This window comes from Acinonyx jubatus, chromosome A1 (assembly GCF_027475565.1).
Source record: "Acinonyx jubatus isolate Ajub_Pintada_27869175 chromosome A1, VMU_Ajub_asm_v1.0, whole genome shotgun sequence".
NCBI lineage: Eukaryota > Metazoa > Chordata > Mammalia > Carnivora > Felidae > Acinonyx > Acinonyx jubatus.
The window spans coordinates 235469762-235491934 of record NC_069380.1 but is presented as its reverse complement, the minus strand read 5'-3'; the positions used below and the strand labels follow the sequence as shown (position 1 = coordinate 235491934).

At 62.8% G+C, this 22173-nt stretch overlaps 1 protein-coding gene across 5 annotated transcripts in view; it reads right to left on the bottom strand.

The window, feature by feature from the left end:
- SLC12A7 (solute carrier family 12 member 7) overlaps positions 1-22173 on the bottom strand; it is a 68362-nt gene that overhangs the window by 27400 nt on the left and 18789 nt on the right. For 2 of the 5 annotated variants that reach the window (XM_027073447.2, XM_027073456.2), the window contains exon 1: positions 11299-11431. The exons of 2 other annotated variants lie outside the window; for them this stretch is intronic. In XM_027073447.2, the coding sequence (XP_026929248.1) occupies positions 11299-11428 (130 nt within the window). In that variant the 5' untranslated portion in view covers positions 11429-11431. Of the gene's footprint in view, positions 1-6867; positions 8433-11298; positions 11432-22173 lie in introns of those variants that run through there. One more of the 5 variants, XM_027073465.2, reaches the window with a different exon arrangement.

Genomic DNA, 22173 nt, shown 5'->3' with positions numbered 1-22173 from the left:
ACAGGGAGGAAGTGCCTGTTACCAGGAGAGGCGTCTCCCACAGCGGCTCAGAAGACAGAGCAGCAGAGGGGGCAGAAACGGGTCCCCAGAGACTCTCCACGGCCTCACAGCTTCTACAAACTCTACAGTGAGTGCTTTTAAAAAAATATATCAAGCAGGGCGCCTGGGTGGCTCAGTCGGTTGAACATCTGACTTCGGCTCAGGTCATGATCTCGCGGTCTGTGAGTTCGAGCCCCGCATCGGGCTCTGTGCCGACAGCTCGGAGCCCGGAGCCTGCTTTGGATTCTGGGTCCCCCTCTCTCTCTGCCCCTCCCCCACATGCTCGCGTGTGCTCTCAAAAACAAACAAATGTTAAAAAGCAAAGCCAGAGAAACTCCCACGGTGTAGGGCTCACTCGTACATAAAGAAGCAAGTTTTATCTCGAAGAAACAACAGACTGAAAATTTCAGAATTGAGGCCCGGAAGACACACATACGGGCAGGCACCATTCACACACACTGGCACACAGGCCTCACTCAGACCACCACTCGCAACCAGTGTGTGAAGAAATTCAGGCAAAAATCTGAGACCCTGAACCCCCTGGGTGAAAGACAGAGGAGAGGTCCCTGTATCGTCAGTACAAAGGGGAGGTGCCCAGTACCAGGGTCGTCTGGGGCCACGCGAGCCACACAGTGACAGGACGCCCCGTGGCATTCCTGCCTCAAAGCGTTTCTCCTGAAAACCACCCCAAGCAAATGGCCACGCACAAATTCTGTGGCGTTCTACGAGCCTCCTGACCCAGATCCTTCAAGCGTGCTGATGGCAGGACAGACAGCAAGGGGGGAAAGGTCCTAGACCACAGGTCCGGCAAGCTTCCTCTGTAAAAGGCCACGGTGCCATCACAAGCACCTGGTGCACCAAAGACAAGGTGTGAACAAGCAGCAGGGCCACGTGCCAATAAAACTTTACTGACAAAAGCAGGTGGCCAGGCCACAGGCTGCAGAGAGCCCAGCGGGGGGCTCTCAACGCACAGCCGTGTGTGATCCTCAGGGAGGCCGCCAAGCAGGGAGGTGGCCGTCCTGCCTCCCATCCACCCTGACCCGCTCCCAGCTTGCCCAGCAGTCCCTGCCCCTGCCCCACCCCACGGCACATAGGATCAGCCTGTTTAAAGCCCCCCACCCGGCCTGCCAGCCCAGAGACGTCTGCGGAAACCAGTGCTTCGGGGATCACTGCTCTCTGCAGCCTGACGGCCTCAGCGACCACAAACACCTGCACCTGCTCCATGGGACACACGACTGGTGAGCAGGCCCAACACTGGCCCGGGACCCAGAGACCACGGACGCGCTCGCCCAGGAGCGGACCGGACGGCTGGCGGCTGCCGGTCTGGGGCCCAAGGTCTCAGGAAGTAACTGGAACCTGGAAGGAGCACAGGTGGGCGTGGGGTGCGAGGCCCTGGCCAGCAGCGCTGTCCTCGTCCCCTCCCGTGCAGGCTACTTCAGATGAAGCCACACCTCACCCCGTGATCTTAACACAAAATGTTCAACACGCTTTATTCACAACACAATTGTGTTCTTAACACAAAATGTTCAACAAAATGTTCAGCTTTTCTGTGAAAGCTGCCCCCTGCCCCCGCAGTGCTGGACACACATCCAGACAGGGACTCTGCCTCGTCCTCCTGAGGCCCCTGTAATTGCCCCCGTTAGGGTACAGAGCTCGCCCCGCAGTCCGGGAGGCAACTCCCCACCCCCCACCCCCACCCCCCCACACCAGTTCTGACTCCGCTAAATGCAATCTCAACCCCTGGTCAGGGAAGATCGGATGTGACCAGGGGCAAGGTCATCCTGGCAGACAGCGCCTCCCTCCCCCAAGCCTGAAGCTGGTTACTCTCCAGACTCCAGGCGCGCTGCACAGCCCTGGCTCCCTCGTCCCTGAGAGAAGTGTGTGCACATGCAGCAGGCAGGGCAGGGATGCCCGGGGACAGGGAGGCAGGGGCTCAAGGAGGCAGGGAGGCCAGCCACCGACCAGGAGTCCAGAGCCCAGACCCCGGTGGTCTGTTACCAACTGGAGCCCAGAGCCCCAGTTGCTGCTGACAACAGTGTCCTCCTGCAGCCCTGAGGGCCAGAAGCCCCCGCGTCCCTGTCCCCTCTCGGGTTACAGCGTCCATCAGCAGCCGTACCCTGGCTTGGTCTCCTCCTCCTGAGTGAGCCTCACATCACTCCCCACCTCCCTCCGCCTCCAGGTTTGCATCCAGGATTTACCAGTGTCTCTCCGTGAACCGCTCCCAAGAAAGGGGCACAGACTGACTTGGGAGGGTCGGCGGCCACCCCCCTCCTGCCCCCAAATGCAGGCTCTGCTCTGCTTGTGCTGGACCCCAGACATGCAGGGCACCTCCAGCAGGATGGAGTCCCCCCCAGTGGCCCCCTGGTGCATCCGGTGCCAGAGCCCGGAGCACGGCCCGTGGCCAGGACCTCTCTGAAACCCCGTTACGGCCGGAATGAGGTGTTTCTCGGCTCCACAGCCCCTAACAGCGGATTCCTGACCCCTGGGCCTTGCCCCCTGCCCTCCACGCATCACATCTAGGACCAGTGCTGCAACCTGGATTCCGGAACCCAGGCCAGCAGGCTCCTCCTGGGCCGGAGGGTGAGTTCTGTGTCCAGCCAGCAAACACTGCCAGGCTCAGGTCACAGTCCCTGCGGTTTTCACGGCACGTTTCTGGCTAAAACAGAAACACTCTCCGTGTCGAAACCAGACGAAATAGAATGAGGGCAAGAAGCGTGACAACTACCCTCCACCGCCCGCCGCCCCAGACGCCTGCTCGCACCATGCACGGCATCCTATCCCGGGACCATGCGCCAGCCTTTCCCGCCCCAGGTCCCCAGGAAAGCAGAAGGAAGGGACGCGTGTGCCCCACAGGGAAGCCGACGGGAAAGCGGACGCCCTTCCTGCCCGCCCGGCCCCGGCCCAGCCAAGGGCCCCCTCAGGTGTCCACTGAGCCTGCCCACCCGGGCCTGCAGGGCCACCGCTGGGGTCGCGGGGGAGGGACGGAGGCCTGAGACACTCCTCCCCGAGTTCCACACGGACTAGCTCACGTTAGTACGTTTCACCTGTTTCCTTCACCCCGCGCCCGGTGCGCCCACCAAAAACAAATCCCTTTATTTAAGGCCAGTGTCACACTTCTGCTCCAGTCTGGGGTCCCTGACACAGGACGGAGGCACGATCTGCCTAACGCCGGGTCCACCGCATGAGTGACCTCCGTGTGCATCTGGCTGGCCTCGTGGAGCCCGGCACCACAGAGGAGTAGCAGGGGGGCCTGCCTATGGCTCCCAGAGGCCTCCCGGCAAGGACGGAGCCCTCACTTCCAAAGCATCAGACGCATCCTGACCCCAGCACCCGTGTGACACCAGGTGTGACCCAAAAGCAGCTGACCCCCATGAGCAGCCTCATGGTCGGAGGGGCAGTGTGGCCTCGGGGCAAAGCCCCCCAGGCTCCCCCCATCTCCCGCTTGCCCATGCTTCCAAAAGGGGGGAGGCTCCCTGGGGAACCACCTCGGGGACCTCTGGGAGAAGGTCGGCTTCAGACGCTGGAGGAGCGCAGCCCCCTCCCAGCCCGACCACGGCCACCAGGCCACCACAGCAACTCGCTGCCGCCACCCCAGAGACCAGGCGAAGACTCCGCCTCTGGGACGTTTTCTTCAGATCCCACACTCACGGCCCCCAAAGAGGGAACATCCCAGGGGACACTCGGCTACCAGGAGGCGCCAATGAAGAAAAACTGCAAAGAGGGAGGAGTGCCCGGAAAATTCCAGGACACACAGACCACCCGTGTGCACAGTCACAGGCGCTGGCACAGGCACGGCACGCGGGCACACTCGTGTGCACAGATACAGACCACACACGTGCACGAACACACGCAATGACAGACGAACGGCACAGATGCGCCCGGGCACACGCACTCCCACACGTCTCTGGGGACCACACCTCTGACGGCCTCACGGCCTTTCCTGAAGGGGCATGCCCCCCCCCACCCCGCACAAGGAATGACGGACCCCCACTCCCATCGGTCACTTGGCCGTTTGCCCACTCTGGTCTGCCCTCTCCCGCGACCTCCTCCACGTCAGGATCTGCAGTTGGCGACCAGGCCCAAGGAGGGGGTGGGGAGATTCCGCCAGGGGCACTGGGCCCTCAGCCGCCTCCTGGGGCGGCTCCTGTTACGGACACAGGCTCCCGTCTGGCGGTGACGGTGACGGAGACCCTGCGGCTCAGGGAGGAGGAAACCCAAGACTGACCCGCGGCCACTCCTCTGGTTTCGGCCCAACTCGATCCCTCCCCAGTGACTGCGGAGCCTCCCTGGGAACCGGCCGACGACACAGCCGAGAGATCACGGCCACCCCTGCGACAGGCCAGCTCCTGGACAGGGAAACTGAGGCACGAGATGCTCTCCTGCGGGCCCCGCGGCACTCCGGGGGCAGAGGCCAGCACAAATGGGGACGCAGGGGTGGCTGCGGCCAGCACCCTGCAGGAAGCCGCCGCTCACGCCAGCCACCTGCACGCGTCCCCCCACCCCCCCGAACGGACACGGGCCCAGCGGCCCGGCACTGAGTCCCGGCAGCCGCTCCCTCTCTGCCGAGGTGTCGGCAAGCTCCCCCCCACCCCGGCGTGATTCCGCGGCCGCCCCCATACCACCCCAGACCACACAGGACTCAGGGCGGCTCCTCCGCCTCCTCCCCCACCTGTCCCTCCAGAAGAAACCACAAGACAGGAAACCCGCCCAAGGCACAACGGGGCCAGAGACACAGGAGCGGGAGACCCGGCCAAGACTTGCACAGACACCTCAGCCCTCCACCAGGGAAGCAGCCTGGCGGACCACCGCCCCCACCCCGGGACACGGGGGCCACCTGGTGGGGCCCACTCACCCTGTCCACCTCCCCCCAGGACACGGGAGCCACTCACCCTGTCCCCCCTCGGACACCTGGTTGAGACCTGCTCACCGGGGCTCCTGGCAAGAGGTTCGAGGACCCACATGATGCCAACAGCCACGGACAAGGGAGCCGGGGTGCAAACAGCACAGCTGGCCGGGGCACCTCACTTTGTCCGGCCCTAGTCCTGCTGGAGCTGCTGAGCTTATCTGCACAAACCAGGCCTCTGCTCCGAACAGGGAGTTTCCCTCCTTTTCACAAAAGGAGAGACGTTAAGCCTCTGTGCTGTCTCCCCCAACAGCACTGCCCTAGAGCCCCCCAGAAGGGAGCCCAGGCCTGCGCGGGTCTGTCCCCAGCAGGTGCCCACACCTAGCTGCCCCGACTGCCAAGGCCCAAACTCCCACCGCCGGGGAGACCGGCTCACGTGTTCCCGGGTGCCACAACCCCGCAGGCCTGCTGGGTCCTCGTCCAAGGCTCCCGCCCCCCGGCAGCAGGCCTTCCTCTGGCCCCGCCGAGGGCAGAGCTGGAGGCGTCCGCCTGCCCGGCACAGCTGTTGGCTATGGCAACACACCGCAGGGGGTGCCCAGCCGGCGCGCCTGCCCTTGGGCGGTGGTAACACCTAACAGCACGCTCTGCCCTGCGGGCTCACGGCTGCAGCGCCCGACCCGGCTCGCAAAACGCACACCCCACTGTGGGTGACAGTGGCAGACCCTGGGCCAGGGTCCCCACAATCACAATCAACCGAACGCCAGCTGCCCCAGCTGTGCAGGGATGAGGAACGGCCTTCTGCGGCGGCCCCCACGGACAGCAGCCCTGGGAAGGTGTTCCTGGCCCAAGGTCACCAGTCCTCCGACGCAGGAGCCTGGGCCCGCCCAGGGGTCACCCAGTCATGCGCCCTGACAGAGGGTTCTGCGGTGGGCAGTACCCCCCCGCCACTCACCCGCAGGATCCCACCGAGCACGAGAACCTCGGGCCCACTCCGGCCGCCCCTGTGGGGCACCTAACGCCCCGAGAACTCCATCCACACCCCCCAGGGACACAGGGTAAGCAGGGAACACTTGAGGCCATTTCCTTGAAAGAAATACCCCGAAACTCACTTGAGCCTTAACCTCTGAGGGTGGGCAATGCCCCGTGGCCCCCAGCCCCTCAGCAAGGTGAGTAGGGGGCCCCACAATCTCTGACCGTGCCCACAACACCAACAACGCACAGGCCCCACGGAGCACCCCCAACAGAGAGAGGCAGGTGACGGTGTCCAAGGACGCCCAGCACAGTGGCCTCTCCACATCCAAGCCCCGCAGCCGCCAGAGTCGGCTCCTTCCTGTTCACAGGCACGAGAGGCCGGCCTCCCAGTCCGTGCAGAGCCCACATACCCCACGCCCCCACCGGCCACCACCCCCTGCACTGGGCAGCAAGGCTCCACGCCGGCCGGCCCATCCACGGAATTCCCCTGGGTCATCTCAGTGTCCCGTGGCTTCAAACTCTGACTCATCGCGCCTCCCTGTCTGGGGCCAGGCTCACCCTGGAGGCCACTGCTTTTCACACACACCCGGGGGGAGGGCGGCATTCCAGGGGGGCCACCGATCACCCAGACAGCCTGACCCCTGCTGGTCCAGCACACGGATACAGGCACAGCCACAGACCCAAGTGCCCACGTCACCAGGGAAGGCCAAGTGAACAGAGGGTCCGTCTGTGGGGTCAGCCACAGCCCACCTTGCGAACGGTGACTGGGTCGGGGGTTCACCAGGACTCCCCCACCCCCACGGGGAGGCTACAGCTCAGAGATGCCCCCCAGTCAGGACAGCCACACAGCCAGGGACATCAGAACCAGAACAGGCTGGTCTCCGCATGGAGAGGCCTAGCCTGCCCCCTGGCCACTCTCCCCCTGGCACCACCATCCCGGCACCCAAGCGTCCCCTTCCACGAGGCCATGCTGACACCCAGCACCACAGGGCACTCCACTGTTCCCAACGCACCTCAAATCATGTGCTGGCCCCGCAGCCTCCACGTCCCCAGGAACAGGACACACGCTGATCTGAACACTGACGCACCCAAGGCCACAATGGACACCAGCCGTGGTGGACGCTCCAGTCTTCACAGAACTGCCCTGCGGGCCCTGTAACCGCGCAGCCCCTCGGGGAGCGGCCACGAGAGGCAGACCCTCACGGGCGCCCCTCGTGCCAAACTCACGGCAGCCACCCCCCCACAAGCAGCTACCACGGCCAATGGTGTCCACAGCTCAGATACCCATCCCAGCATAGCAGCATCACACTGAGAATGTCTAGGGAACTTTCTAGAACACACTCAGGGATCTATGTGGCAAGTTTCCTCATAATGGTCATGGGAACAGATCTCACATCAGAGGCACAGACGTGTCTCACCACCACTTCCTGAGCCCGGGTGGCAACAGACACCCCCTGAGTGACACCTCCAGCCACATCACTGGGCTGAGAGGGCAAGAACAGATGCCCTGATACCCCAACACCACGTGACCACCAAGCCCCTGTGCCCGCCTCCCCGTGCGTGCACACACAGCCCACATGCGTGCACACACATGCACACGGATACACAGCCCACGTGTGCACACACACGATCCCAGCAGGGGACCTAGTCGAGGCAAGGGCCTCCCCCAGGAAGACCGTCTGGGAGCCCAACAGGCGCACAGAGACGTGGGAACACGCCCCACGCGTGCTTCCACCTTGCCGCTTCCCCACCGGAAACCGAGTCTGGGCACACGCGCACGCGTGGTAGCCCCTTCCCCCACCCGCCGTCTAGTATCACGACCTCTCCCTCAACGACACAATGAGACACAATGACCGCTGATAGCCGTTTCCAAGACGGTGCTGGGAGCTCGCGCCAGCCACGGACTCTCTGCCAACGGGACGGCGGGCCGCCTCCCTCCCTTCCTGAAACCCCGTGTCCTCGCCCAGCAGAACCGAACCCGGAAGCCGCCGTCCTGGCCGCTCTCCAGAACCACACAGCTCACTCAACCCTTGCCCCCACCCCAGGCGAGCTCGACCACTCCGGCAGCTGCTACCCCCCACCCCGGGCAGCAGCCACCCGCGGCGCCGAGAGAGAAGTCACTTGAGGTCCAGGGCCGTGGCTTCGGAGCGCTGCCCGCTGCCCTGGCTGCCGTGCCCAGGGAAGCAGAGCCCCCTTCAGAGGGCCGGGAGGAGACCCTTGGGTGGCCCCAGGAGCTGAGCTGCAGAGCAGAAGTCACAGACAGGAATCCAAAAAGGGGAACAGTGATGGGGTGAGGACGAGGCTGGGGTCAGAGCCCTGGGGAGTGAGGAACAGGAGTCTCAGCCAGGGACGGGGACATAGGGCTACCAGCCGGGTCAACCCTCCAAGGGCTGAGCCCACCGACCTCCGTGGGGGCCCAGGGCCTGCGGCCACGCCTCACTTGCACACCTGCCAGCTCCAGAGCCCCCACGGGGCCTGGAGGGGTCTTCACCCAGGCCCAACACTCAGGAAGGTTCCCAGAAGTCCCTAAAAACCCCACACTTGGAAGTCAGGAAAGAAGCATCCGCACTCCCCACCACCTCCCTCCCGGAAGATACTTCCACCAAGAAACACAACACCAAAGGACGGAACTAACCCATCTTTTCCGCCTGCGATCTCCAATCACAACAAATGCAGGACATTAAAGGTCCTCAGGGAGGCACGGCTCCCCACCCCCGCCCCCCAGGCAAGACAAAGGTGTCATCCAGAACGCGCCCCTACCTCCCCGGAAGCAGGTAGGGAGGCAAGGAGGGTTCACGGCAGAAGCCGGTGCTGACCCTGGCCTCCCCGTGCCCAGGCCTGCATGAAGCACCACCCGGGTGAAGGGCCATGTCTTCCTGGCTCTAAAGCACCAGCCACAGGCCCACCAGCCGGGCAGCTAAGGTCAGCGCTGGCGTCCTCCAGCCTCCATGCTGAAGGCCGGCAGCAGTGGGGGCCTCCACGGCCACAAGATAGGACCCAGCTTCATGACGCATCTGCCTGGTGTGCGTGGAGCTGCGGCAGGCCGATGGCGTAAAGGCTCCGTCCAGCTCAGGACCGCAGCCGACGCAGGGAACGCCCGACAGTCCCGCCGAGCTCTGCCAGGCCAGGGGGGCCTAGGAGCGGAGCAGTACTCCTCCCTGACTCCCACCCGCTCTCAGCACACCCTGGCCCCTGACCCCCAGCTGGAGTCTCAGGCCCCCTATTTCCAGACAGCTCCGGGCTTCCAAAAACACCCCAGAAGGGCCCCCTCAGTGTTGCTTCGCCACCACCACCGGGAGGCCCACCCAGAAAGCCAGGAGATTCCCCAGGGGATCGGCCAGTCAGAAGCACCAGCGGTCCTGTGATGGAGCCAGGCTCGGCCACTGGCGGGGATCTCAGCCTTCGGGAGAGGCTCCTGCCGGGCCTTCCCAGCTCGCTAAGGACTTTTCCTCCACTGGAGTGACCGTCACGCTGGCCACACGACACAGTGCCAGTCACATGGCACCCTGAGCACCAAATGAGCTCTGAAAGCTCACGTGCAACATCAGAGTCCAGCCTAGCAGAGGCCCCTCCCCGAGCAGTGACCACGCAGGGGGCTCCACCCTGTCTCTTCCTGAGGGAAGATGAAGAACGGAGAACACAAAACTCAAAGACCCAGCTGACTTCTGTGCTGGCTCAGCTGAGCGAGAGCACGGCCCGGGGACCGAGGCTTCGTCACCAGGCAAGCACGCGGCCCACGCCTGGCATCTGCCTGAGCTCCCGACACTCAGCTCCCACAGGCAGTGAGGTTCCTGAGGAGCCCGGGACAGAACTGAAGGGGTCAGAGGATGAGACGGTGGGCGGGGGCTCGGACTCCGGCCCCCCACCAGCCCAGCTGGGCAAGAGGCCCAGCTCTCCGGGCAGCGGCAATGCCCGGCCCTCGAGCCCTCGGGCAGGAGGAAATGAGCAGGAAGAAAATCACCCCAACCTCAAAACAAGATGCACTCCAAGTCTCGAAAGATAGGACTGCGATCCGCCGCAGAAGGGGCCGGCTGACGGGAAGCGGGACCCCCAGAGGGGGCAGGAGGCAGGAGAGGCTCCTCTGGGAACACGATGCACCTGATGTGGCCGCTGTAACACAGTGCGCCCAGGAAGACCACGCAGGAGCACCCTCAGAACCACGGAGGGCCGGGCACCCAGACTGCCTTCACAGGCCACCCGCTTTCAAGCCCTCGAGCCCGGCAGGGGCGGTGACCAGCCCCAGACCCCCGCAGGCAGACAAGGACATGGAGGGACAGCCCAATGAGGACAGCGTCTTCCCCGGGGCACCTGACACTGGTTGCTCTCAGGAGATGCCTGACCTAACCAGCCAGGGTAGAGGGCCCCCGGCGGTCTGAGGCCCTCTTTCCTTAACCCCTGGAGCAGGGAGCCTCTGCCCAACCGCAGAGGAGTGAGACCTGGGGCTGTGGGCTGTACTCTGACGACCCCCAACTCTAGAGGGCAGCTACTGAGGGTGACCCGTTCATCAGCCACAGAGAACCCGGGGTCTGAAGACTGCAGGACAGAGGGAGCAGGCCTGGGGGATCGGGGATCGGGGATCCGGGATCCCCCCCCAGAGAAAGTGAAAGCGCTAGACGTCTCCTGATTCCGGAAACAAAGAGGGTGAGGAGGACCCTCGCCGGCCAGCGCCAGGCTCTGCAGGACGGGGCGGCCCCTCCCCCAGCCCGTGGGAACCTGCCGGCCTTCCTGCCGACGACCCCAGAGAGCGGGTTTGTCGGCGGCCAGGCGAGGCGGCGCCCAAAGCTGGGCTCCCAGCCGGGGCTTATCTGGCCGGAGCCCTTTGCCCCAGCGCGCAAGGGCAGAGCAAAGGCAACGGAAAGGAAGCAGGAAGGCACTGGGGCGGCCCCAACCCCGCGGCCCTACCCAGACTGCGGGACCCGGGGCTGGGGGTTCTCAGGCAGGGCGAGGCCCCTCCCCGTTTCCATAGCTACACCGGGCGTCCCATACCTCCTCCCGTCCCACCGAGAGTGCGAGAAAGAAGGTGCTTCCTGTGTCCCCGTGGGGCTGGGACACGCAGGGGGCAGCAAAGCGGAGCCCACAGTCCCTGGGAGCATAGGCGCAGCAGGGGCCCTGAGCCCCGGGGACAGGCTTGGCGAGGGGGCTCTGCAGGCAGTGGGGGTGTGGGGACAGGGGTGGGGGGGTAAGGGGGGGTTCGTGGGAGGTGAGATCAGGGGGAGAGAGGGACCGTGGGGAGGGGGAGCCTCCAAGGGAAGGAGTTGGGGAGAGTGGGTGGAAGGAAGCCCCGCACCCCTTCCTCGAGGAGGCCGGCCTCCCCGCGTCCCCGCTCCCGGCCCCTCCCGGCTCGCCCTCCGCGCCCTCCGGGGCTGCCTCTCCTCCCGGCCGCCCCCGGGCCCCGCGCAGCCCGGCTCCGCCTTTGTCCCGCGGGCAGGTGCGGCCGCGCTCACCCGGGCTCTGGCAGTCGGGCTCGCCCTCGGGGGGCCCCGGCTCCTCGGTCCCCTCGGTCCCCTGGGCCGCCGCGTCCTGGCAGCCGTCCGCCCGCGCCTCCACGGGCACCACGGTGAAGTTGGTGGGCATGGCGTTCCGACTCCGGCTCGGGCCCGCGCTCCGGCCCGCGCTCCGCCGACGCGCCGCGGGACTTGGGAGCAGGGGCGGGGTCCGCGCCGGCCGCCCCCGCCCCCCGGCGCGGCTCGCCCCGCCCCCTGGCCACGTGACCTCACCTGCCGTCCCCCTAGGCCTCCGGAAAAGTTTGCGCGCAGCGGGGCGGGGCGGAGCGGGGCGGGGCGCCTTCCGCAGAGGTCCCCTCCCCCAGCCTGCGCTCGGGGACGGCCCGCGCCCCCGGGGTCGCGCCTCCCCCAGCGGGTGACAATCCGCTCCTGCTCTGTCACCCTGCCCGGAGGGGGCCCTTGCCCGCACTAGCCTCCAAGCCGCCGCGTTCCCTGGAGGCCTCCGCCCGCAAGGTCCTCCCACACGCAGTCTGGCCCCCTCGAGGACAGAGCATTACCCCCCACCCGCTCACCACACCGTGCGCGGATCTGGTCTCCCCCTTCCCTCCTCCCTGCCTGGCTCAGGAGCACCCACAACCTTAAGGAGCCATGCCTGGCATAGGGTGGGGGGCAGAGGCTGCTGTTGGGGCTCAGTCCTCGACTGACAGAACCCAGACACAAGTTCCCGAAGCTCTGAGACAGGTCCAGGCCCACAGAGGACCCCCGGCCTTGCCTTTCCCGGCCTCCACCCTGGGGATCCCTCCTTTTCCTTCATCTGGGCCCTGCAGCCAGGGAAGGAAGGCCACGCACAGCCCTGGGAAGCACCGGCCCCCTATCTTCCAGCCCCTGGTGCACTCATTAACAAAGGACACGGGAAAAGTAGAGAACAGAACGTCCACCAAAAGGAAAGTGAGTTATGGCATCTGGTGCAGTGACCCACCCCAAAACACGTCTACTATTTCACCATACACACCATAACAGGATAACCAGAGTGGTCTGATCAGGTTTGAAAAATGTGCGAGAATGTTCTGATAGGCCTAAAAAAATGGCAGCTGGGAGGTCCTGGGGATTACAAAGTTCTGCATTTTCTCTTCCTTTTTTCATATTAACAACCGAACACTATAAAAACAAATTCAGAAAATCCATTTCCAATGAAAGACAGAAAAAAGAAGACAGTAGGGTGGCCCGACTCCCCTCCCTCCCCCAGCTCCCACCCCCCACCCAGTGTGAGCACTAGCTTTCTGCAGCTGGCCTGGGCCAGCAGGGGACCAGGACTGTACCTTGTCTGTCCTCACACCCTGCCTCCCACAAAGGAGAGACAGGGGTCCCCCAGAGAGGTCTGAGTGTCAGGTGGAAGGCATTGGGTGGCTTCAGCTGCCTTCCCGGGGCAGCAGCCAGAAAGGTGGGGAAAAGGCCACCCACCCAAAATATAGACGGGTTCCAGGTGTCCTTCTCAGAGAAGGGCCAGCTTCATTGAACGGTGCGGGCATCGCTCAGCAAAACTAGAGTGTGGTGCTGAAGGGTAGGGGTGCGGGAACAGAGGCACCTTGCCCAGAGGTGCTGGGCAGGTCAGTGACCAGGCCTCTCCAAACTCAAGTTATTGTCCCGGGGTGGGGGGAGCTTGCAAGGGCAAGGGGACTGCCAGCCCCCTTCCACCCTAGTGGTCTGCGGCCAGGGCCAGGTGACCACAGGAACTCTTTAGTGGGGCCAATACCTTCACGGGTGAGGGAACTGAGGTCCAGAGGTTAAGGGCCACTCACAGGGAGCTGGGGGACTGGCAGAGGACTCTCTCCTCCCTTCTTTTTCAGAGCCTGTGGCTGACCCTCCAACTTTCCAGGCTCAAGATTTCAGCTCATCTTTGCAGCCCGGGAGCTCGCTGTCCAGGAACCACCAAGGAGGGTGTGAGAGGGAAGGGGCGTCGGCTGCCCTGGGTCCAGGGAAGAGGCCAGCTCTGGGAGGCCCGGGACCACCTCGGGCAGTAAGTCAGCGCCTTGAGGCCGGGACGGCCTGGCACCCACCCAGGTGCACACCCCAGGGGCCTGGGGCCAGTCCTGAGGAAAAGGGAGCAGATGTCCCACACTGCTGCTGGGACTGAGGGCCAAGGGGGAGGGGAAATAAGGAGGAAGTGGGGTGAGCAGAAAGAACCAGAAAGGCTCCAGGAGCAGGGGAGGGGAGGGAGACCCCTTTACCTAAAGCCAAAGTTACTTGGTCAGAACAAGTGTGGCGAGCCGTCCCTGGCAGGGTGGGATGTGAGGGCAGAGGGGGGACAGAAGCCCTGGAGGGGAGAGGCCACTTCTGGAGTCCTCACCGCTCTGTGGCACCAGGACCCTCGGGGCTGGTGGGACGGGGAGAATTCTGTCTGAGGGGACCACCCACGGCCAGGATGGGCCCTGCAGACCCCAAGTCTGGCCCTCAGGCTGTGGCTCCGAAAGAGGGCAGCACTCAGGGGCAGTGGACGCCCAGACAGTGCCACAGTGGCAGCCTGGACCCTGTGTCTGGCCCCTCCGCCCCAGGCTCACACCGACCCCCCAGGCTCCTCCCCGTGACCCTGAGTCTGGCCCCTCTGGGCGGCTCCCGGCTCAGAAGCCCTGCGGCCTGCCCTGGGGACACCTGTCCCTCTCAAGGAGGGAGGGGCAAGCTTTCCAAGTTCTGCAAAACAATGGCCTGACTCCTCAAACACGTCACTGTCACCTGAGGACTCGGGAACAAGAAGGCAGGAGTCGCCAGGTGGAAGGGCCCACGGAGGGAGAGGACTCACGGGCTTGTCGGGGGTGTGAGCACTCTGACGACTGTGGCACTTTTCTGTAGCTTGGAAAGCTTTCAAAATAATTTTGTAGCTCTAAGTGACAAATGGCCGTGTCTTAAAAACGCTGTCCTCTCCACAGCCTCCAATGCCCCCTGGAGGGTAATCTGATGGCCACTGCCACCTGACTGGCTGTACCGCCCCACCCTGCCCCCACCCTGCGGGCGGATCCCGGTGGGAGGCGGTGCCGAAGGAGCGTCTGCAGGGCGGAATCTGGAGCCAGGAAGGTGGTATCCCCACCTCCAGAGCACCCCGGAAACCCTGCTGGGGCTTCATGTTGTTTTTGCGAGATGCAAGTAACATTCCAAGAGCGTGGAAGGTAGAAAGCCTGTAGGACTTGAGCACTAAACGGGGTTTATAGCCCTTTAACGAGAAGATTCCACCCCCCAGGGGCCCCACCGTCCCCTGCCCTGCGGACACACCCAGGCTCGGTCTTCTGTCCTCGTGCACAGGCTTCCTGTGCCCCCGTCCCACCCCCTCGGTCGGGACACCCGTGATCAAAGAACAAAGGAAGGCCTCCCACTTTCTTTAGAGCTTCAGACGCCAAAACACCGCTTTGCCGTCACACCTTGTTCTGGTTCCACAAGTAACTTCTTTTCACGTAAATCTTGGTGGAAACTCGAGAAGCTCACTGCAACACCCTCGGGGGCTGAGAACATGAGATGCTGGCCCTGATTGCCTTCTCCCCAAAGCCCTCCCGGGGACCAACGTGGGGGCGGCCTCACCAGCAGGCCTGCGCCAGCACAGGCGGGGCCCTCCTGCCTGCCCAGACCCCCGAGGGCCGGGCCGTCAGCTCAGAGGAAACACAGGGACAGGCACGCATTCCTGCTCAGCAACGCAGGTCCATCAAACCCCCTTCAGAAATGTCGGAGGCCACATACCCTCAGTGTGACCTCTCTGGCCGTTCCTGCCCGGCTCACCCAGACCAGTGTTCTGGGGCCCAGGCTGGCCGGCAACCTGGCCTCAGCCCCTCCCACAGGAGCCGGTGTCACGGGCGGTAGTGAGGGGCAGTGGAAACTGCCAGGGCAACGGGGCCTTGTGCCTGGACCTCACCTACCCACCCCGGGCCTGCTCCCGGGGCTCCCACGGTCCCGACCCCGGCCGCAGTCTGGGCACAGCAGGTTCCATCCCTCTCTGGAGCCTGTGGAGTGTGCCCTGTGCCTCTGGACTTCCCCAGGGGAGTTCCAGGGGATGGGGCGGGGGGGGGGGGGGGGTGAAGGGTGGAGGGGGGGGGAACAGGAGCATCCAGCTTTGGGCCTTGGGGCCCCTGACCTCCCCTCAGGCCCAGATACCCTGTTGTCCCCCTGAGGTCCACATGCAGGCTGTTCCCAGCCACTGGTCCCCCTCACAGCCATCACATGGGACTCCCAGGTTGTGGTGTGTGTTACTGATGTCACCTTGGGACCTTTTTGCTGACGGTGCTGGCCAGGTTCCACCCCCAGGCCCCCACTGAGCTCCCCAGGCAGGCTCACAGGACACCCCCTATGGCTCCCACCCCAGGCTGGGCCTGGGTGTGAGGCGACACCATCAAGGAGGCCCCAAGCTTGCAGGAGCACAGTCTATGGTCAGGGGCCATGAAAGAGATTGACATTAAAATGGTGGCCATGGGATTCCCTTGCGGCCTCGAAGGCACTGTTCCGGAAAGAAAAGCTGCCTAACTCTTCTCCCTTACCATCAGGCACTTCTGCTCGTCGATGGGCTCCCTTCAGAGTGAGAGGTGGACCCCCGGGGCGCCAGGACCACGGTCGGTCGTCCACGCAGCCAGCCCAGGCCTGTGTCGGAGTCTGTAAGGACAGCCCCACGGATCAGTAAGGAGAGACCGGCACCTCATCAGGGGGCCGCCTGTGCTGCACACGGGGCGTGGGAAGCGTGTGGCCACTTCGGAACCCCCCCCCCCCCCACACTGGCCAGGAGCCCCCGGTCCCTCTTCCCACAGAGACACACACTTGGATGCTCGGAGTGGCGCAGTCTTCGCGAGCCAGGCGGGAGACGGACGGGAGGGTCCGAGCTGTGCAAATGCGTGCTGGCGCAGAGCTCAATGACAGCTCGTGCAGGCAGGGCCAGGCGCCAGGACGGTGGCCCTGGGCACACCACTGGGCTCCGCGGTGGGTCCCGTGTGTGACCTTACTGGGGGGAGAAAGCGTAGCTCAGAGCCGCCTCTGACGCGGAGGTGGGCTCAGCCCGATGCCCTGGGACGGAGCTCAGCTCCACGAGAGGGGGCAGCAAGCCCGAGGCCCCAGGTGCACCTCCCCCTGCCCCGAGTCGCTTGTGTCCCTGGCAGTGGGCCACCCAGGGCGGCGTCTCCCACGTCCTTCTGTGGGTGAGCGCCAGCGAGAACTGTCCATCACATGACAAAGAACTCCGTCTGGTGCACCTGTCCCGGCGGGAGGTCCCAGGTGGGTGGTCTGTCAGCCCCCGGGGCTCATGAGTCCAAGCCCTGGGGCAGGAAATGTCCCAAAGCTCCCTTGGCGGGCGCGGCTCAGGGCCTTTATCTGTGCTGTGCCAACTACTCACAGGGAAAGAAGACAACCATCTATAGCAACAGCAATGATGCCCGTTCTGTGGGCCCCAGAAAGGCCGAGTGGATGCCAGGTGTCACACAGCACAGCGGGGGGCTGGGACAGCAGGCAGCTCCGAGAGTCCACAGACCCCGGGCAGGGGGTGGAGACTGGAGCTGCCCTTCCGGGGACCCGAGCCCACTGCCCACCCACACCTCGCCCAGGCCCTGAAGGCGGAGCCCTGGACACAGGGCCACGGGCCACCCTCAGTAGCTGGCACGGGCTCTCCCAGGAAAGGGCAGCTGTGTGCACACCCGGCCTGGAAAGGGACTCTGGCCGAGTGTCCTGTGGTCGCCGCCCCCCCCCCCCCCCAACACCGGGCGGTGGGGTCCGGACAAGCTGTGCAACAGTAGGGGTCATGTGACCCCCAAGGAAGGTGAGCTCCTTTGCTGACCAGTTCCTCTAAGAATTCAACAGTCCGTCACCGAGCATCACCGTGCCAGGCACCGCGGCCGTCCCTGGACACATAAAGTGGGGGCCAGTGGGTCCCCACATCCCAGGCTCCATCTGGTGTAGGAGGCAAGGTCTCCAGGCCTCAAGGAGGAAGGTAGGCTGTGCACAGTGCTGGTGCGGTGGGCGGGGGGGTGGGGAGCGGGTAGGCACTTGGGAGAAGGAGACCCCGGCTACGGGCAGGTGCAGGGGTGCAGAGGCAGGGAGGTGGGTGGACAGAACACACCAGGTCCAAGAAGACGTTGGCCTTCCTCCAGGGCCAGCATCTGCTCAAGGGTCTTGGTTGGTCATCCAGGTTCTCTCCCTGGACCCTGTCCCTGGGGAGGCGGAGTATGGCCTCGACACCGCGAGGCCGTAGGGGCCTGCCGGGGCCAGCGGCCAAACACTAACCAGACCCCTGCCGCCCCCACCCCAGCCCTTGTTCATTTGCTGTCCCTTCTTTGGAGGAGTGACCCCTCCAAAGTGACAAACTGCCCAGGTCACCCCAGGTGGCCCTGCACAGGGGCCACCGCCTTGGAGACTGCTTTCCCACGGCAGCTGAACCCCCAGGCCCACGGTGGCGGCACCCTGCTTCTGTGAGCTCACCCCTCCTGAGGCTCCTGAGACGTTGTGGGGACGGCCAAGGCTGGCCACCACGGCCTGTGGCTATTGTTCATGGGAGCCTGTGGTGACCCCCGCTGTCCCCAAGTCCCGTGGGGGTGGTCACTGGGTCATCCTAGAGTCCTCGTGACCAGACCAGCATCCTCTCTGAGGACGGGACCCCCACTCAGGACCATGCTAGGGCCTGGGTGACTGTTTTTGGGAGGGAGGCAGCTTGAAAAGCCGCCAAGCATCGGGGTCTCACACAATGTAGTCAGTGGGGGGTGAAGACCCCAGCTTGGGGGCTGTCACAGCGACCCAGTGCCACGCTGTGACCGTGTGTGGGCATGTAGCCCTGTGGACGTGGCTACCATGAATCCTGCCACCACACGGGCCTCCCTGCCTCCTTCACCCAACCTCGCATCTGGACAAAAACGTCTGCATTTTGACTTTTCTTCCCCTTTCTGAAAAATGGATTCTGTTTAATTACGGCAAAATACACAGAATAAAAAATTGGCCGTTTTAACCATATTTAACTGTGGTTCAGGGGCTTTAAGTACACTCACGAGTGTTAACACAGTCAAACAAGGAGGCCGCCGGATGGGTGCTCTGATGCGCAAACAGAGAAGGGGGCCTGACAACAGCCAGGCAGGCAGCCAGGCAGGCAGGCAGCCTCACAAATAAGCTGGCCACGTGCCCTATGACCCATCAGGTCACCTCCTGGCTTTGTCCTGTACAAACCCCTCCCGCACTCCTGCTGGGGAAGCTCCAGATAAACTCTGGGGAAAAAAAAAAAAAACCCAAAACCTGTAAGGTGCCTCAGTTTACCTTTTAACATATTGTTGTGCAACCGTCACCACCATCTGCCCCCAGAACTCTTTCTATCTTGCAGGACTGAAGCTCCGTCCCCGTGAAACGCTGACCCCGGACCCCAGGCCCCAAGTCCCTGGAGGCCACGTGCCCCTTTCTGACTCTACGTATGATTTACACAGGGGAGTCACGTGCGATACGTCCCGTGTGACCAGCCAATTCCACGGAGCACACGGTCCTCAAGGTCCATCCATGCCGTGGCAGGTGGCAGGGTATCCTTCTTCCTTAAGGTTGACCACTGTTCCGCTGTACGGATGGGCCACGTCGTGTGTCCAGGCTGACCACTGTGCCACTACACGGATGGGCCACATCGTTTGTGTCCATCCGTCTGTCGACGGACACGGGGGCTGGTTCCACCTTTTGGCTACTGCGAATCACGTGTTTCACTAAGTGACGTCCCCTGGATGGAGGTGGGGCGATTTCCAGGCAATGTGTCTAAGTAAGAAAGAAAAGCATCGGGATTATGTTCCTGTTTTTGTGAGGAATCGGGCGCCCACGCCAGCCTTCTGGGAGGAGGCGGGAGGCGTCTCCCTGGGCCCACAGGAAGGGGACGCTCCCCATACCTTCTAGCTTGCAGGGTGAGCCAGCCCTGCTGAGACAAAAATACTTCACAATCATTTAAATTAAACAAGCTGCTGCTGGCCGAGATAAGCAGGTCACAGTCAGGCGCCCAGGGCGGTGATTTCGATCCTATTATTATCCACAGCACTGATAAGGTGACCAACGGCCTCTCTCAAGGTCACACCTATCATCCCAGGAAGGTGGGGAGCCGCGCAGGGTTTTGGACTCTCTCTGGGGGAGGGCTGGGGGCCTGCGCAGACGCCAGCCCCGAGGAGGGGAGCCGGGCTCTGGGCGGGTCCTGGGCGTCTGGGTGTAACAGCTCCAGCCGCCCTGCCCCTGGAGGCAGACACACCCGAGGATCCAGGCAGGAGGGCCCTCCGAGAAATGCATAAGGCCTCCCGCCAGCCCTCCCCCTGCACCTCCCCGGGGGCGGCCGCACAGCAAGGCCACCGGCCGGAGACACAGGGAGCGCCGGCCCCCCGCCACGGGCTGAGATCTCCTCACCGGCGCGGCCCGTGTGCGTGTCTGGGGGCCGTGGACCCCGAGGGGCAGCCGGGGGCGAGGGCACACAGAGACCCAGCGCGCTCTGCCTGCTGGACGGTTTCCAACCGGCTGAGCCGTCGCCTCAAGCTCGAAACTGCCAATTTTGCTTGGCAGCCTGAACCCAAATTCACCTTTTTCTGGACTTTCCTCTATTCCGTTAGGGGGAGAAAAGGGGCAGTGTGCTTGAGCCACAGTTTCTGAGTGAGATAACTATCTCTGGGTTTAAGTGCCTCGTTCAAACATTAAATTTTTGGCTTGAATCACACGAGAGCTGACAGAGAAAGTGCTAGAAGCCTCGCCACCATCCACAGAGAAATACTTTTTGTGTAAATGCCACAAGTCATTAATTTCTATTTTCTTGGGGCAATGAGTCAAAACTACATTTAAGAAAAAAAAAAAGCTTTGATCACGACTGGAGCACAGCAAGGTCGCTCGGGCCTTATAGCTCAAAACCTCGAAGGTGACCAGCAAGGTCCTCTCAGAGACAAGCGTCACAGCCCGAAAACATGTCAAAGTGTGATGAGCGCAGAGAAAACAATGGAAAGCAGGTTGACTAAGACCGCGTGGCTGCCACTTCCTGCGCCCGGGAGGGAGGACACACACACTACAGAAGCAGAACCAGAGAGCGTCTGCCACGTCGGCTTCCGCGGGCGCCACAGACCACGGGACGGAGGCCACAGCTGGCCACCTCGCTGTCCACGCCAGCAAATACAGTCCTGCAAAACGAGGGAAGACAATGACATTCCCAGGAAACAACACCCGAGAAAATTCCTCCCAAGCTGAAGGCAGGCGGTTCCGGACAGCAGCACGGAGATTTGCACTAACCGGGGAGGAGGTGGGAGGTGGGTCAGGACGCACACAGTGACGGCGACACGGCGTGGTGGCAAACGCACGAGACGCGAAGTCCGTCTACTGAATTCAACTGCTCAGGAGCACGGGCCCCACAGGTGAGAGGTGACCATGTGAACACCCACCCCAACAAGCCAGGCACAGCCACGAGAGTCGCAGGAAGCCGCTGGAGGAAACAGAATAACGAAAATACACGTTTAATACCAGAGAAGGCAAGAAGAGAGGATCCCACACTGGCTCACCGGGTGAACGCACCACTGATGAGCCCTTCTTTTTAAAAATTTTTTGGAAGTTTTTGTTACTTATTTTTGAGACAGAGAGTCACAGAGTGTGAGCGGGGGAGGGGCAGAGAGAGAGGGAGACACAGAATCCGAAGCAGGCTCCGTGCTCTGCAGAGCCTGATGCGAGGCTCAAGCGCATGAACTGAGAGATCATGACCCGAGCCGCAGTCGGACGCTCGACCCACTGAGCCACCCAGACGCCTTGCCACAAGCCCTTCTGAGGACATGTGCCCCGGCACCCTTGTCCCTGAAAGCAAACATGGACGAACGTCCACGCTAATGGGTTTTCGCACATACCTCTCAGTAACTGATGGAATGAGTGGACAAAGACAAAAACTCAGTGCAGACAAATGAACTTTGCACCCATGTGTAACGAGATTGGCCTCACCGGCGGATGCTAGAACACACACCCAACAGCCACACAGCGTATTCTCCCCAAAGACGCGTGAACGTCCGGCAGAATCACAAGCAAATCTCAACCCACTTCAAAACTGTGAATGTGGCTTCATTTAGACACAGGGTCTTTGCAGAAGTCATCAAGTTCAAGCAAGGTCACCCTGGGGCCGGTGGGCGCTGATCCAGGATGACTGGTGGTGTTGAGGAGACAGGTTTGAAAAGCAGGAGGAGGCAGTCTCGGCCTGACACAGACAGGGTGAGCCGTGCAGCCCAGGGCCACCCGGAGCCTCTGGGGGCAGCACCTACCCCTTGACACAGGGCCCGTAGCGGCCGGACGGTGGAGGGTAGCACTTCTGTTGTTTCACATCCCTGGTTTGTGACATTGATACTGACAGGAGATGTGACGAATACTTGCTGATAATCATGTTTAAAGTGTAGATGTAGACAAATTCCTTGGGAAACACAACCTACCCAAAGTATCGCAAGAAGAAAGAGCAGCTCTGAAGAGCACAGTATCTCGTGAGGAAATTAAAACGTTCACACACACACACACACCCACACCCCCACGGCCCAGATGGCCGCCTAGGGGTTGTTTTCTAAACACTTAAAGAAGAAATAACACCAACTATATTCAACTTTCACAGATAGTTAAAAAAAGCAATATTGCCTAGCTTGTTTTATCGAATCAGCGTTGCTCATCGAGGAACTACAAGGGGGAGCCACAAAGAGACGTGCCACGGCCGGCAAACACATTAACGTGCCCCCAACTGCAGGGATACGGCGTCCTGTTTTCATCCCGGGGGAGGTTTCATCACCTCCCGGCCGCTCAGGAAGAAGCACAAGGAGGAATTGTGCATTTCTGACTCCTCGCATCACAAGTCGGTGCAAGTTGACTTAAGCACGCGTGTGTCCACCAGAAGGACTAGGGGCGGCGGTGGAGGACAGA